The 14,025-nt window shown below is 53.0% G+C and overlaps 6 protein-coding genes across 6 annotated transcripts; 2 read left to right on the plus strand and 4 right to left on the minus strand.

The window, feature by feature from the left end:
• Positions 1-316: 316 nt before the first annotated feature.
• Positions 317-803, plus strand: MRS44_000145 (uncharacterized protein; the record flags this gene model as incomplete). Its single annotated transcript, XM_046276924.2, has 2 exons — positions 317-333; positions 386-803. The coding sequence occupies 2 exons, from the start codon at positions 317-319 to the stop codon at positions 801-803; spliced, it is 435 nt and encodes a 144-aa protein (XP_046129734.1).
• A 511-nt stretch (positions 804-1,314) lies between these two features.
• Positions 1,315-4,851, minus strand: MRS44_000146 (uncharacterized protein; the record flags this gene model as incomplete). Its single annotated transcript, XM_046276923.2, has 1 exon — positions 1,315-4,851. The coding sequence occupies one exon, from the start codon at positions 4,849-4,851 to the stop codon at positions 1,315-1,317; it is 3,537 nt and encodes a 1,178-aa protein (XP_046129733.1).
• Positions 4,852-5,855: 1,004 nt separating this feature from the next.
• On the minus strand, positions 5,856-6,943 carry MRS44_000147 (uncharacterized protein; the record flags this gene model as incomplete). Its single annotated transcript, XM_065623711.1, has 2 exons — positions 5,856-5,962; positions 6,010-6,943. The coding sequence occupies 2 exons, from the start codon at positions 6,941-6,943 to the stop codon at positions 5,856-5,858; spliced, it is 1,041 nt and encodes a 346-aa protein (XP_065479659.1).
• Positions 6,944-7,469: 526 nt separating this feature from the next.
• Positions 7,470-8,165, plus strand: MRS44_000148 (uncharacterized protein; the record flags this gene model as incomplete). The annotated part of the gene is made up of 1 exon (XM_046275072.2): positions 7,470-8,165. The coding sequence occupies one exon, from the start codon at positions 7,470-7,472 to the stop codon at positions 8,163-8,165; it is 696 nt and encodes a 231-aa protein (XP_046129731.1).
• An 869-nt stretch (positions 8,166-9,034) lies between these two features.
• Positions 9,035-10,968, minus strand: MRS44_000149 (uncharacterized protein; the record flags this gene model as incomplete). Its single annotated transcript, XM_046282191.1, has 3 exons — positions 9,035-10,050; positions 10,110-10,483; positions 10,601-10,968. The coding sequence occupies 3 exons, from the start codon at positions 10,966-10,968 to the stop codon at positions 9,035-9,037; spliced, it is 1,758 nt and encodes a 585-aa protein (XP_046129730.1).
• A 1,355-nt stretch (positions 10,969-12,323) lies between these two features.
• On the minus strand, positions 12,324-14,025 carry MRS44_000150 (uncharacterized protein; the record flags this gene model as incomplete). Its single annotated transcript, XM_065623723.1, has 3 exons — positions 12,324-13,023; positions 13,071-13,653; positions 13,701-14,025. 3 exons carry the CDS (start codon positions 14,023-14,025, stop codon positions 12,324-12,326), a joined length of 1,608 nt encoding a protein of 535 aa, XP_065479660.1.

Below are 14,025 nucleotides of genomic sequence, written 5' to 3' on the forward strand. Positions count from 1 at the left end.
CAACAAAGTCCAGCATTTCCTCAGTCGCAGCGACTCCAAAGCCTCGGGTCCCTCCTCTGACATCGCCACACATATTTCAGTATCGCTTTTGGCATGCGCCCACGCGCGACGACGCGCTTCAGATCCTACAACCGTATAGACTCTTCGACGACATAGACCTTGTTTGCTGGATCTTCATCTTGCCCCCCTGCGCCCGCCTCCCGAATATCCTCCTTTCACATGCCGCGCCGCCTCCCATAGCGTGACCCGGCCGTCCTCTCGCTATCTCAGCCATCCTCCAGACTCCTAGCGCAAATCTCAACCCACTACCGCCAAAATGTTCTGCCTCCGAAGGTATAGCCCATCCCTCTGCTCCCACCTCACGACCAAGCTAACTCTCCTCCAGCTGGCTCCCTCTCCTCTTCATCCCCACCAACGCATCCCCCGCCTTCATATTCCTCTTCTTCATCTGCACCTACTTCCTAAACCGCCCCTGCGTCTACTGCTCGATCCTCCTCCTCATCCTCTTTCTGACCTCTTGCAACTGGTCCGACCGCTGCTTCTTCGACTTTGGCAGCAACTGGTTCCTCCCCCGTCCGGGAACCCCGACCCATATTCCCGAGGCCGATGACGCCGCCGTCGACTTCAACTCGACCGTCTTTGAGATGGTGAACACCACGGCTTCTGCTATCGCAAAGGCCGCCAGCGAGGATCTTGCTGCGAGGAGGGCCGAGTGGACCGGCCTGGGGATCGAGTGGCTGCGGAACCTCTTGGGTAAGAGGGAGTGGAGGATTGATTGTATGGATATATACGTCCGGCTGTGATGGACCAGACAGGTTGGTTGGATTATAGATCTACAGTAGCTATAGGCTTCACGCCGAAGCACGGTAATCATGGCAAGGCGTTCACCATGGGCTCGATACATTGCATGAATGGACCAAGAAAAGGAACAACTTGGATGGACCACTAATAGGATCATATAGCATGCATATGCACACACATCATTCACAAATGGATCGAGAACAAGAGTCGTGTAATCAATGTACCATTAGTACAAAAGTACTAGTCTATTCTCATCATATGAACTAATATCCATAACAGGTTCCCAAATATCTTATCTACCCTCATGCATCATTCAATTCAGACTTCCTAAACCCATCGCAGTCTTTCGCTACCTAACAGCAAACCAGACAAAAAGAGAGACATTGCCCATTTTGTTTCATCAATCAGAAAAACACAAGAGCGTCCTTAGGTATATCCTTCGTAATCACTTACATCACGGCATGGAAAACGTTGGCCCTCACTGGGCTCCCCCCTCCCAAAATCCACATGCTCTCAGTTCCAAGGCAGCTCCAGGCGCTCCGCCTCGGCGTCTAGCTCCTGGCGGCCTTCTCTCGTAGGGGGCGCAGCCTCCTTTCGCGGGGCCTCGAGGTCAAAGGCCTGTTCGACAGGAGCCTCGATCTCGAGATATTCGAGGGCAGCCTCCGAGCTGCCCAGGGGGACCTGCTGTTCCTTCCTGCCAGGAACCTCCAGGCCCATCTCCCTTTGGTGTGCCTTCTCCTCGGGACCAGCCTTGACGTACTGCGTCTCCCGCGAGACGACAACCTCGGTCGCGGTCTCGGTGACCTTGACAGTGGCAGTCTCCATGGCAGTCACCGTCTCGACGACACGGACGACCCGCTCCGAGATAAGTGTCTCGGTCTCGGTCTCGCGACGACGGGGTGGGGGAGCATAGACGAGGTCCCGGAAGGGGTCCTTTGCACGACCACCTCGGTGAGGCAGGCTGCAAGAGGCACAAGGGTCGACGGACTCTGCAGAAGCAGAAGCCGTGGTAGAGCGAGAGCTGGCGGCGCGGGACTTGCTGCTGGTTTCAGCCTTTTCCTCGACAACCTCGGGCTCTTCCTCGTTGGTGCTCTCCTCGGGGGCAACGGTCTCCTCCTTGACGATGGGGCTCTCTTCAGGGACTTCGGCCTTCTCTGAGGCGACACTCTCCTTGGGCAACTCAACACTGATGCTGCTCTCTTCCACGACAGTCTCCGCAGAAGCAGTCGCTTGCTTGATAGCCTCCGCCGTAGGAACCACAGCTTCTTGCGTCACCGTCACAGTAGGCACCTCAGCGTTCCTCACAATCGTCTGGAACGTTCTAGGATCCTGTGTTGGGCCGGGGCCTCCTCTTATAGCAAGCAAGAGAATCAACACGCTCAGAAGGCCGATGAGGACGTTTTTCTTGTCCTGCATCAGCACGCGCGCAGACTCGGCCAGTAGCTCTGGCAGAGAGGCGCTCTTCATTGCTTTTTGGCGATCCTCGTTCTGGGGGTAGGTCTCTCCAGAGGGGGGCATTCCCTGGTAGTCGGAAGCACCGGGCTGGCCTCGCTCAGTATATTGTTGATCATGATGTTGATGGTGTTCAGGGAAAGATCGCTGTGCGTGCTCATCCTGAGCGGGAGCATTGCCATAGATTTCCCTGTATCTCTCTTCATCTCTCCTCTTACGCTCCTCCTCGTCCTTGATGTCTTCAGGAGAGATGGAAGCGCGAGAAGAGGGAGCAGCACGAGCCTGGGCGTCCATATGGGAGACGTCGTCGGGTCCGAGGCTCATTCGTGATTCGTCAGCCTGGCTTCTTCGTTCATGCTCCTCTTGGAGATGCTCGTCAAGGTCCTTCTCAAGTTCATCAAAGGACCGGTCGTCGGTATAGTCCTTGGTGATATCCTCGGCGGGCTCCCGTGTGGTATCGGCAGCCTTCTCGTCCACCGGCTCCGTGGTGTCCGCGATGTGGCTTTCTTCATGGTCGCGAGTGATATCATGAAGAGACTCTTCGCGATGGGAATCCTCGTGACGTGACTCGGCATGAAGGCTGCGCTCCTGAAGATGAGACTCCTCGAGATGGGATTCGCCTTCAGTCAGATGAGACTCGTCTTCACCAACATGACTCCGGCTCTCTCCCCGTCGCTTGGCAAGTCGTCCCCTCTCCCTCGACTCAAACTCTCTATGCTCCTCCTCCAACCTCACATATCGCTCCTCCTCCTCAGCCTCTCTCATGGCCAACTCCCTCTCCTGGTCAGCCTCCATCTGGACGAGCTCATGCTGGGCAACAGCATCAACCAGCGGCTCAATCTCGACGTCGACACGCTCCATCTCCTTCCAGCAGGCCTCCCAGGCACCGCCACGAATGAGGCCGTTGCTCGCGTATACCTTGACGCGGAAGATCTTGCCCTCTCCAAGAGACTCGTAGCGGATGTCTGAGCGGCATGTCTTGCACCAGTGTGTCTTTTCTGGCTGGCTGCGACGACTAGATCGGCGTGTATCAGGCTCATCATCATAATCAGAATCCTCCTCAGACTCGCTTGACGACTCGTCATCCAGAGTCATGTTGGAGGGACCGAGATAGTGGCCGCACTCGAGAATGCGAGCCCGTCGCCTCACAGGGAGTTCAAGAGCCTCTAGCAGCCGCTCCTCAAGAACCTCGTAGTCGTTCTGAGGATGGGGCAGGAGAATACCTCGCTCGACTGTAGTATCACCCATGCGGTCCTGCAACGTTCGCCAAGCATCGCGGATAGTCTTGGCTTCCTGGCTCATATCCTCTGGGTCAGCATTCTCCAGGACATCCCCCCAGGGCCATCGCAGAGGCAGCAGGGTGACATGGAGAAGAACCAGAGGCGGCGTAGATCTCTTAAAGCGCGGCGGCGTCTTCTTGGGTGAGTATTGCTCTGAGAAGCGGGGAGATCCGATTCTGGAAACAGTTGGCAAAGGTGCTCGTCGGCTAGAACGGGGAGATCCCAGGACTGACGCAGGAGGGGAAGACATCTGCATGGCCTTGACAGAGGAAGGTGACCTAAAGGCAGGTCGTGGGGTCCCTCTGATGGTAGGGATAAACTCGTCCTCCTCCCTCTCATACTCGGAGATGCCTGAGATGCCGGAAATACCAGAGATGCGCGGTGACCTAGTCAACCTGTCCATGGCTTCCCGAGCTTTTCTATTATCAGTCTCCGAGACGGAACCTATCGAGCTTCGAGGGCTGCGGTCGCTAAACACATCATCCTCGTGCTCGTGGTGGGAGCTGTTGTCCCCAGCCTCGTCCACACCGCCTCTTGTGCCGTCCTCGACCGACATGTGGGCGTCTGACTGACGAGCACTGGAAGATTCGGAGCGAGAAAGGTAGCCGGTGTCGTCTGAGCCGGAGTAGCTGCTCAGAGAATCTCTCTTGTCGTCGCTACCAATCTGCGAGACGATGTCGCGGGCGGCCTTTTGGATGAGAGCCTCTGTGCGGTCAGAGTGCCTGCGGTCTGAGAGGTAAGATCCGGAAGAAGCAGAAGAGCGTCGAGATTCGGAGCGGTCTGATTCGCTCTCTGAGTGTGTCTCTTCTTCTTGGTTCTCAGTGGTGGCTGCTTCCTTGGTCTCAGACACTGCAGCCTTAGTCTGGTGTTCTTCGGCCTCGTCCTCAGAAGAGATGTATGAATCGTCCTCTTGTTGTTGGTCGTCTAATGAGGACTCAGGCTCTGCCTCAGCCGGCTTGGGGGTATCTTGGTCAAGCTCCTCAGTATCTTGTTGGAGCTTGTCCTGTGTGTCGTCCTCAGCCTCTAGCTCTGGGATGGGTGATTGTTTGTCGTCCTCGGGCTCTGCCGGTGTGACAATGGGCTTGCCGTCCTCCTCTGGAGCTTCAACCGCAGGCTCAGCCTTGGGTTCAGCAGGCAATTGGGACTCTTGTTCAGTATCGATGTTGCTAGTGGTGGTGGTGTTCTGTTCTTGCTGTTGCTCTTCCGCCTTTGGCTCCTCGTGGCCTTTGTGTTCGTTATCGTCCATAGGATCGCTCAAGCAAGAAGGGTCGACGTGTATCTCGAAGTCGAGGTCCTCGGCCCTGTTGCGTCGGGGCATCTGAGGGCGAGCGGAGGAGAGTAGCTGTCTTTCGTATGTGCGCCGCAAGGTTTGCAGTGACACACACACAGGGGAAAGTAAAATAGGATGATGCAGAAGCGAGAGTAGAATGGGTTCTCTCCTGGGATGGTGCAGGTATTATTTTCGGTCGGTCGTCAAGCTTAGCCGCCCGGGTGCGTGTGGCATCGGATGGTTGGTCGAGGCAGTTGGGAGAGGCCCTGGTCTTTGTTTACCTTGGTTGCTGGGTCGACGGGCCGCATGGCCTGCTCCCATGGGTCGCCCCCCGGTTGGTTGCTGTCTGGATACCGCGACAACGGCGAGGGTTTGTAAACGGAAATTGCCTTTAATTGATGAATTGATCGTCCGAGATTTGAGGGGGTCTTTTTCATCTACGTAATCTAGTTTCGTTGTCTCGGGCAGTGGATTGTAGACTTGGTGCTAATATTCACTACCTATATTCGCTTGACTGGCGGCTATTTGCGTGATGTCATGCACTCGCTATCTTCCCCAAGCTCGCTTGCTTGATAATGCCGGGCAACAACCCATGCTTGCCCTGTAGTTTTTATCACATCAGACCACGTTTCTCTTGGATTCCTGATTTCCTTTGGGCTTTTGTTTGCCCAAAGATCTGGCTTGTATCGAAGAGTCTAGGGTAACGCAGCTCCCAAGGAACAGATCGTTGGGACGGATGAGGTTTCACCTACAAGGCTCCCGCATTCCTCGACGACAAGAATAAGTATGGCGTAATTGTGTCTCTGAAGTGCTCTTTGGTCATCATAGATCTGATATGTCGTTCTTCACCGCTGGTCTGTTGGCGGTGTGTCCCAATAGGAGCAACTAGTCGTTTCGTTAACGCCGCTAGTATTTCTGTGCTGCATTGAAAGAATAGGTACTTTGGTTGGACATGAGAACAACACAAATATATTCGATTTAAAATGGAGTTGGGTATAATACAAACAAGTACATAGCAAACTTGCCGTCTTCAAAGTCGCTTAATCACACACCTAGCCCTCCCACGTCCAACCATGCTTCTCATGAGTCTCACGCAGAACCTCTATCGCTCTACTATAAGCGCGGTCCTTCACCTCCCTCTTGATAACCGCATCAGGAACTATATCGAATCAGTATTGAAAGGTGAATGCAGCTGTGGAAACTCACCTTCTAGGTACCCATGGAATAGCTCTTTCTCGTGCATGAGCTCGACCCGGGGAACTTCCCTGTCACCGACCGCCTCATCCTCAGCATTGACTCGCTCCGCAAACTCGGTCTGCTCCGCCACCAAAATGTCGATACCAGGAACAACCAAGAGTATTCGGTCCGGCAGAGTCTCTTTCTTTGCAAGTACTGGGCTTAGCCTCGGATCCTCAAAATGCTTTGCCCGAGCAGGTCCCGCATAGGCATCGAACAAAGGAATAAAGACTCTTGCAGGATCATTCTTGGGCATAGTTGGCGGATGGGGCTTTTCCCAAGGACTGAGCCGAAGATCAATTGCACCGTAAAAGTTTGTAACGGCCTTGATGGCTGTTGGCGATGGAGCATGGCATGTCTCCTGCTGCGTCGCTGCAAGGGCTAAATTGCCTCCTGCAGAGAACCCGCTCGTGGTCATGAGAGTTGGATCTGCGCCCCATCGTTCCTCAGCATTCTCCTGCAGCCACTTGATAGTTGCATCAGCGTCGTCAATAGCTGCTGGAAAGACGTGCTCAGGCGCTACACGGTAGTCGACATCCACGACCACAGCACCTGTCTCTTTCGCTACACGGTCATCGAACCGAGCATGGCCCTCTGGCAAGCCTCCAATAAAGGCCCCGGAGTGAAAGTTGACATGGAGCGGTCGCTTCGCTCTGCCCTTGCCTACACCTGCTGCCTTGAAGATCAAGGCCCGCACATAGCGTCCTGGGGCGATAGGTAGATATTCAACTGTAAAAGGACGGTAAAGGAGGCAAGGGATAGTCGCGATAGAGTATGTAAGAAGAATGGCAGGCTGAAAGACGAGGAGTCGCCAGCGGTAACTCCAAGGGAGATTGCGCTGGAAGAGAGCTGCAAGAGTGGGTCGAAACCACGCGTGTAAGTGATGCAAGATGCTCGAGACCATTCTCTCAGCGTGCAAAATGTGTAACCAGTTGGAATGTTGGTTCCATGAAAAGTTTATGTTCAAGATGAATGATATGGGATGAGCTGAGGTTGTTGCAAGATATTTGAAGTACAAGTCTGTAAGCGGCTTAACATCACGCCGAATGAAGGACAACGCCAAGCATTCCGGCCTGATTCGTTCATATGTAAATGTCGATAGCATCACTTTATGTGATGGACTGAACTCATCATATCCAAGCTAATGACCTATTCGACACCATTTGTACCTGATCGTTGGAGTTACCTGTTTGTCAACGCCTAGATAGTCCTCTTATGAGGGAAGCTTTTCCCTTGCAGCAACTCAAAGCTTCTACTCAGCCATGTGCGACTTTTTCATGCATGGCCGCACTTACATAACCTCCCCAATGCCCGGCAGCAAGCTTTGACATAGCGCCATGTTATGTATGGTCACCTACAAAAGACTGCTGTGCTCCCACTTGGGAGGTTCACCCATCACCCTCTAGACAACCTGTATCACCAACGCGACAATGAATGTCAACGCGAGAATGGATATCAACGCAGGAGCAAATTGGTTCTCTATGTTAAGAAAGGGAAGACCTATGATACTGGGAACCCACCCTAGAGAGCCCCAACCTGCGAACGCCTTCCTTGCTCAGATGCCCCTCGATATCCTACTCATCATCGCCAGCTTCCTCCCACTGCACGCAGAGCTCATCTTCACTCATACCTGCGTGGCAATAAAGAAAGCTCTTACGCGCCCCGGCAGTGAGGAACGACGACTGGACTGGGACGAGCACTTGGAATATCTGACCGCTGTCATCAGCAATCGGACTGATAGATGGGTTTGCGATGATTGCGACCGAACACATCCCACCTATACGGATGATACACCTCGAACACCAATGGCCCCGGATTGCTACCGTTTGAAATTCTTTCAGGTCGAGAACCCATGGACCGAGCCCTTCAAACTCCCATGTCACCGACACGTTCAACTTGCGCTCAAATATCTTCGTCTTGGGCCTCAAAGTACCCAAGAGCAGGCACATCTCGATGAGCTACTAAGCCCAGGTCATCTCACGGAAACCATTCACGACTCTCCAAGCCCAACGCGTGGTAGAGGAAGTATCAGGCTTGAGCAGCACTACCGCCTCAAGGTTGCCCATGGCCGATACCTCATTCTCTACACTTGCATGTACACCCTGCCGGAGGCTTGTTGGACCTAACACCAATTCTCAAAGCCTGCAAGCATCGGAGCGTCCGCTTTTACCGCAGCGAGAAGGAGCTGGCGGTGTTGAATCAACAAGAATTCACCATGTCCCTCCACAGGAATTCGCCTCTCGCACCGAGGGTGTCCAGGACAGACAAAGTCGACTGGTCCTGCCCCGATTGCGTGACAGACTTGGAGGCGCATTTGGGATGGCTCTTCGGTGACAATGAAGGTCTGGCGGGATCTGGGAACCGAGGGATCTCCGTTCGCAACGGATTGGAAGCGACAAATAGGCGAATATAGGTCGAGCGGCTCCAAGGTTCCAACGGAGAGACAGTGGGGGAGGGTCCGCGAATCCTATGAAAGGGGCGAGCAGCAGCAAGAAACAAGCCAAAGTCTCCTTTGACCCAGGCTGATAGTCGAGAGTACGCCTGGGATTGGATAGTCTGGAGGTTGTAGTGTTTTGCCTTGGCCTGTCATATACACCAGAAAAGAAGAACTAGATTTGCTCACTAAAGTTACATTAAATTTGGACACAATTATTTCTGATCATTCACTCATCCCATAAGATGTAAAACCAAACCCAAGCTCCAAGAGCTCATCCATTAATACTTTGCCTCGCCCTAGACATTGGTAGAATAGAGTATGGCGATTCCGGTGTACAGCTTCCAAGCTCATCATTATAAAGGACTGCCTAGGTGAAAAGGGGGATCAAATTCCCCATTGCTCCCGAGATAATGGATCTGTGTGCTCGGGTTCATGCTTAGTGACTTGTAAATAGACCTCACCCATTCGTCTGCCGTGCCTGTTTTATAGACAACAATTATGAACCGTCGGGGAAGCATAAAAGAGCCACAGCGCTTGGGGAGTGAGAACTGCCAGGAATTAGCCATAATTCTGCTGGTTGGGGCTGCTACTCACCTCGTGGAACATGGCAAGGATCTCCTTAACCCCCTCGACGGTCTCTGGGCACCACAACCGCTGCCACGTCTGTCCGTCTTCTCCTTCGATCTTGACTGGCATTTCGGCTAAAAGGCCTTGATCGACAAGGTAGCCGACTCCAGAAGGTTCAGGTTCAGAGTGTCCACGAATGGTAGTCCAGAAGCGATATAGCTTCCATGGAACTGTGATGCAGAATATTGTAGACTCCCATCTGGAAGAGTCTTCGCCCACTCTGATCAAAGACTCGGCGCATAGAAGGTCGAGACTCCTCTCACATTCATCATGCGTGCAGTTTTCAGTCATGTTCCAGGCAAAGAAGCCTCCCGCACCTCGCGCAAGCCCCTGGCGGAGGTTGTAAAAGTCCAAGTCTGTGAGCGTCCGAGTGATGAAGGAGACTCTTCTCACCAAGTGGTGGGCCTTGCATGCACTGGATAACGTGGCGAGGCCTGGGTTACTCTGGAAGGGCTTCCAGTCTCGTTCAAATGCAAGGCCTATCGAGTCGCTCTTCGGAGACCGGAATCTCTGGCTGACACCACTGCCCCATTCCGCTGGCTTCATGTTTAGGACTTCAGGACCTCCGCGTGTGGCCTGACCGAAGAATCCTGCTGCAATTCGCTCGCACTCATTGTCAATAGCCGACTCTAGCTTCTTGAGAATGGCATTCGACGTAGTGTATCGGTCAAGATCTTCTTCGGGCTGTGTTCGGTCTTGGACCTCGATGCCATCGTCAAGATGATCAATGGTGTAGGAAGAGTTGGTTCCTGCTTCACTCAAGGACTCGATTTCTGAGTCGGTCTCCGAATCTGAGTCATCATCATAAACTTGTGCGAATGGAAACCTCGGACTCGATGGAGTTGCGACTGAAGCAGCCGCGATGCTGTGACTTGGATGGCTCAGGGTGGTTTGTGTACCCTGGCTCACAGTTGTAGATGAGCCATGACGGCTCTCCGTGATAGAGCCTGCTAGCAATTGTCAGAGATGATGCATTTTATCTCACTGGCCGAAACAAGACACATACCTTCGAGGAAGCCTCGTACCCACAAATCACTCGTAAACTCCTGGAAATCGCTGGTCATGCTGACTCCTGTAGTTCTGCTCACAACACTCTCAGTCGCCCGTTCATAACAGATGCTTATCAGATCATCAGTTTTCTCAGCCAGCTCAGTGACGGCCTTGGCTCTTTCCATCTGAAGGTCATTTTCTTCGTGATCCTGGGGTCTCTTAAGAAGTGCCCCCAACCCTTGAATCATGTATCGGATCTCTAAAAGCTTCTGGTCACATGTGGCCTGCGACTCATGAATGTTCACGAGGGTTTGGGATTGTGCCTTGAAGGCTTCGGAATTGGTCTTGTTCTGGCGGTTGAGCTCCTCGTGGATGCGACTGACAATGATCCTGTGAGAACACCAGAGTTAGCATGGTGGTCTCTAGACTGTAGTCGTCGAACTGGAAAACATACGTGTTGATGTCACCAATCCACTTTGCACCTTTCTTCGGTGACGGCGCACCGACTTGAACTGATCCTGAAGCTCGACGATGATGTCAGCCATCTCCTTCGTATCCTCCGTCTCTCGAAACTGCTCAAGACACTCGAGTGTCTCGAGCAGAGCCTTTTTGTACTCTTCGCAATGTGATGTTGCTGCGCTGAGAACCCGGTCCTCCGGGTCATCAGACCTCTTAACCCTGTCGATGCTCGTCAGGAGTTCATCCCACGTCGCCAGCTCCTCTTCTAGCTGCCTGAGTACCTTGAGGTCCTTAGCAGCTCGGTTTGTTTTAATCAGTTCGCCAACAACCTTCCAGATGCTGGAGTGTAGAGCCTTTATGCCTGGGTAGACGACGGAGATGAGCCCAACGGCACCAATGGCGAGCTCTACCACCATCTCGTTGGGTCTTTTTGACAATTTGCAGTTCAATAATATGGACAAGATGACTTTTATCGTTTGAAGCTCAAGCTTAATGGAATAAAAAACTGATGATGGACATCTCCAGACTTCCTCGAGCGGGGTTTATATGCCTTTCCATAGTGTATCTAAATGAGGCTGGCATACCCTCCAAGTTGCTTGCTGCAGGATGAGTTGTCTGTCTGCCCCGCGATATACCTGCAGTTATCTAGTCAATGTTTCACTCTAGCCACTGGGAAAGCATCTGAGTGTCGAGGCAGTGTCTAGTTGCTGCAGTTCATAGCCACAGGCTGACGTGATGATATATCGGTGAACTTGTAGATGGACCAAAGTGTCTTCGTACAGGACAGCACATGCAGCTGAGCGTAATGTCAAGGCCCAATGCCACATCAAATAACACACAAATACGTACAACATGGTCAATTTACATTATTTAGCTCCTGCCCAAGGCATAATATGGCAGCAACCCCAATCATCACGTACCCCCTGTTCACACGTAGACCCGGGTATGTACCAATCCGGAGTGCCTACCTGCACATATCAAGTCGCGCAAACTGCCCTATCCTTGACAAAGATACTATCCTACGAGATATATTGCACCTAGAACTTCACTCCATCCTTCATTTTGCTATCGATGTGCCCGGGCTTTGCGGTCCTTGCGACTTCTGTCGCAGTTTGCCATGCCGCCCAATGGCTTCCTAACTACCACTTCCCACATTCAACATCACATCCACCAAACAAACAACGTAAACAATAAATCATCCTAACCAGCCACTCAGATTCTTATCCTTATCAATCTCTGATCCTCATTAATCCCAAACCGCCACGGAGGCCATGGTGCGGCCCGGTCCCTGCAGCTGCATCCCTAGCGGCCCGCCAAACCGATCCCTCGGGTCGTGTTAGTCGAACGTCGACCCTTTCTTGTAAGTGGGAAGACATGACTCGGGAGACCGGAGTTTAGTACAGTCGGAATACGAGGAGCGGACTTCATGTGCTTGATTATCAAATATTAATCATGTTTTCTGCAGGCTTGACGAGCCGCTGATGGGTTCCCTCAGACAGTCTCACAACTCAATGATCCCCAGAAACAACAAAGACAAGAAAAAAGATGGTTGGTACATGCCCAAATGCCATATATGCTTATTCGTTTCCAAACCAGACCTTGATAAACCGCCCAGTTGTTTAACACACAGTAGTAACCTCTCCTCCAAATAACGCCGTGCCACGCTATGTCAGGTTCCCCAACCCCTTGACTAAAACTCCAACCGCTTGCCAAATCGTGACAATTTCAGAAAAATAGAAAGACATGCAAATAGTGATTGTATAAATAGGTGTTATGGTTGTTGCGTATTCGATTGTTGTGTATCCGGTTGCTGAGTATTCGATTGTGATCGCGCTCGGCCACCAGACTCGCCTGTCCCTGGCCGGTGCGTGTCTGTCTGGCCCACAAAGTGATCGTTCGGCCCATGGAATCCATGCATCTCCTCGTTTACGATACTCAGATTGCTCTGACCGAGTGATTCGCTTCGTACTCGCTGTCCGCCAGATAGACGTTGAGTTACTGGTGGCCGGGCAGGGGCGCTGACGGTGCTGCTGGAGGATCGTCTTCGCTCGTCCAGAGGAGGGAACGCGACGGATGAAGGCGAGCTTGGTAATTCCGGTATCCACGGTATTGCCTCAAGTTCCATCGGAGGAGAATTGGGCATCACTCCAGGAGTCCCGTCAGAATTCTCAGAAGCGTTGCTCCATTGCCGAACGTGGGTGTAAGCGTGTGTATCGGTACTTGAACGGTTCCTCGTTGACGCCGAGACTTGGCTGAATCGTTGTTGACCAACAGCTGCCGCATTAAAGTAATCTTCCCGGTTACCCATAGCATCAAAGCTGGTGTGTCTGCTATTCCCCGCGCTGCCTGATACTGCGTGGTAACCTTCCGCTCCAGGGGTGGGATTGTTGGAGCTCGGATCGGGGCTCGCAAGGTTGTACGGTGAAGGGGTCCCGGGATCCGGACCGGGGTTTGCTGGTCTCGGAGGGGGGCTATCAACGGGTTGGCGCTCCACTCGTCAACTTGCGAGTCCGTCGACTTGAACTCCTTCACAGGTGGTCGTGCGGTGGAGCGATTGGAGGGTTCAGACACCTTGGAGGTGCTGACAGCTCGGACGACCTTGTTCAGATGGCGGATGATGATGTATGCCGCCACCAGCACGATAATGAGAAATCCAATAGAACCGGCCACGATGCCCACGAGCGTTGTTGTTGGGAGTCCGCCACCGCCTTTATCATCGTTGTCCGCAGTCAGTGTTGGGCTGCTCTTGGGAATAGCTGAGGGGAAGAATTTGAGGACCGCCTGGTTTTCATCACTGCCGTCGCGGACTGTAGGAAGTTCCGTGGGCATAGTTGGAGTCGAGACGGTAATGCCGGTTGTCTTGTAAGTCGTTTCGGAGCCGTCTTCGGTGGTGGTAATAACGATGGTATTCGTGATCGTCACGGGTTTTGTAGAATAGCACTGATTAACGCCACAGGCCATACCGCTGTTGCAGCACCCATAACTCAGTGAAGATGGGCAGAGGTACTGGCTCGCCGGGCAGCCGTATGTATATGCTACGCCCGCCGGTGGGAAGCAATTACCGCCCGTACTGCACACATAACCGTCCGGACAACATCCCGCTATTATATGTAAGCCTTGATCCATAAAGAGTCTCGATAAAACCCACCTCCGAAGACGGCTTCGCATTGGTACCATCCAACCCTCGTCCCCTGGCATGTCACAGGGCCTTTCGTAACCGCAAAGCAGCTTTCCTTCGCGCAGTCGTAGCCTTCCGGGCAGCATCCACCGTCGAGACTGGACGCGCACAGCTTCTCGCCCGCGCCGCACTGTTCCTTATCTCGCCGGTTCAACACAGCGGGCGCTGTGATCTGTGCCTTCTTCTCGATCCGGTGAACTCCATCATGTCTCCTGTAGTCGGCCGCCTCAACACTGGTCGCCCAGAGGGCAGCTAGCAGCAAGGCGACACACGAGCGACACCCCCAGTTCCTCAT

Source organism: Fusarium solani, assembly GCF_023522795.1.
Source record: "Fusarium solani strain SB1 chromosome Unknown bctg00000000, whole genome shotgun sequence".
NCBI lineage: Eukaryota > Fungi > Ascomycota > Sordariomycetes > Hypocreales > Nectriaceae > Fusarium > Fusarium solani.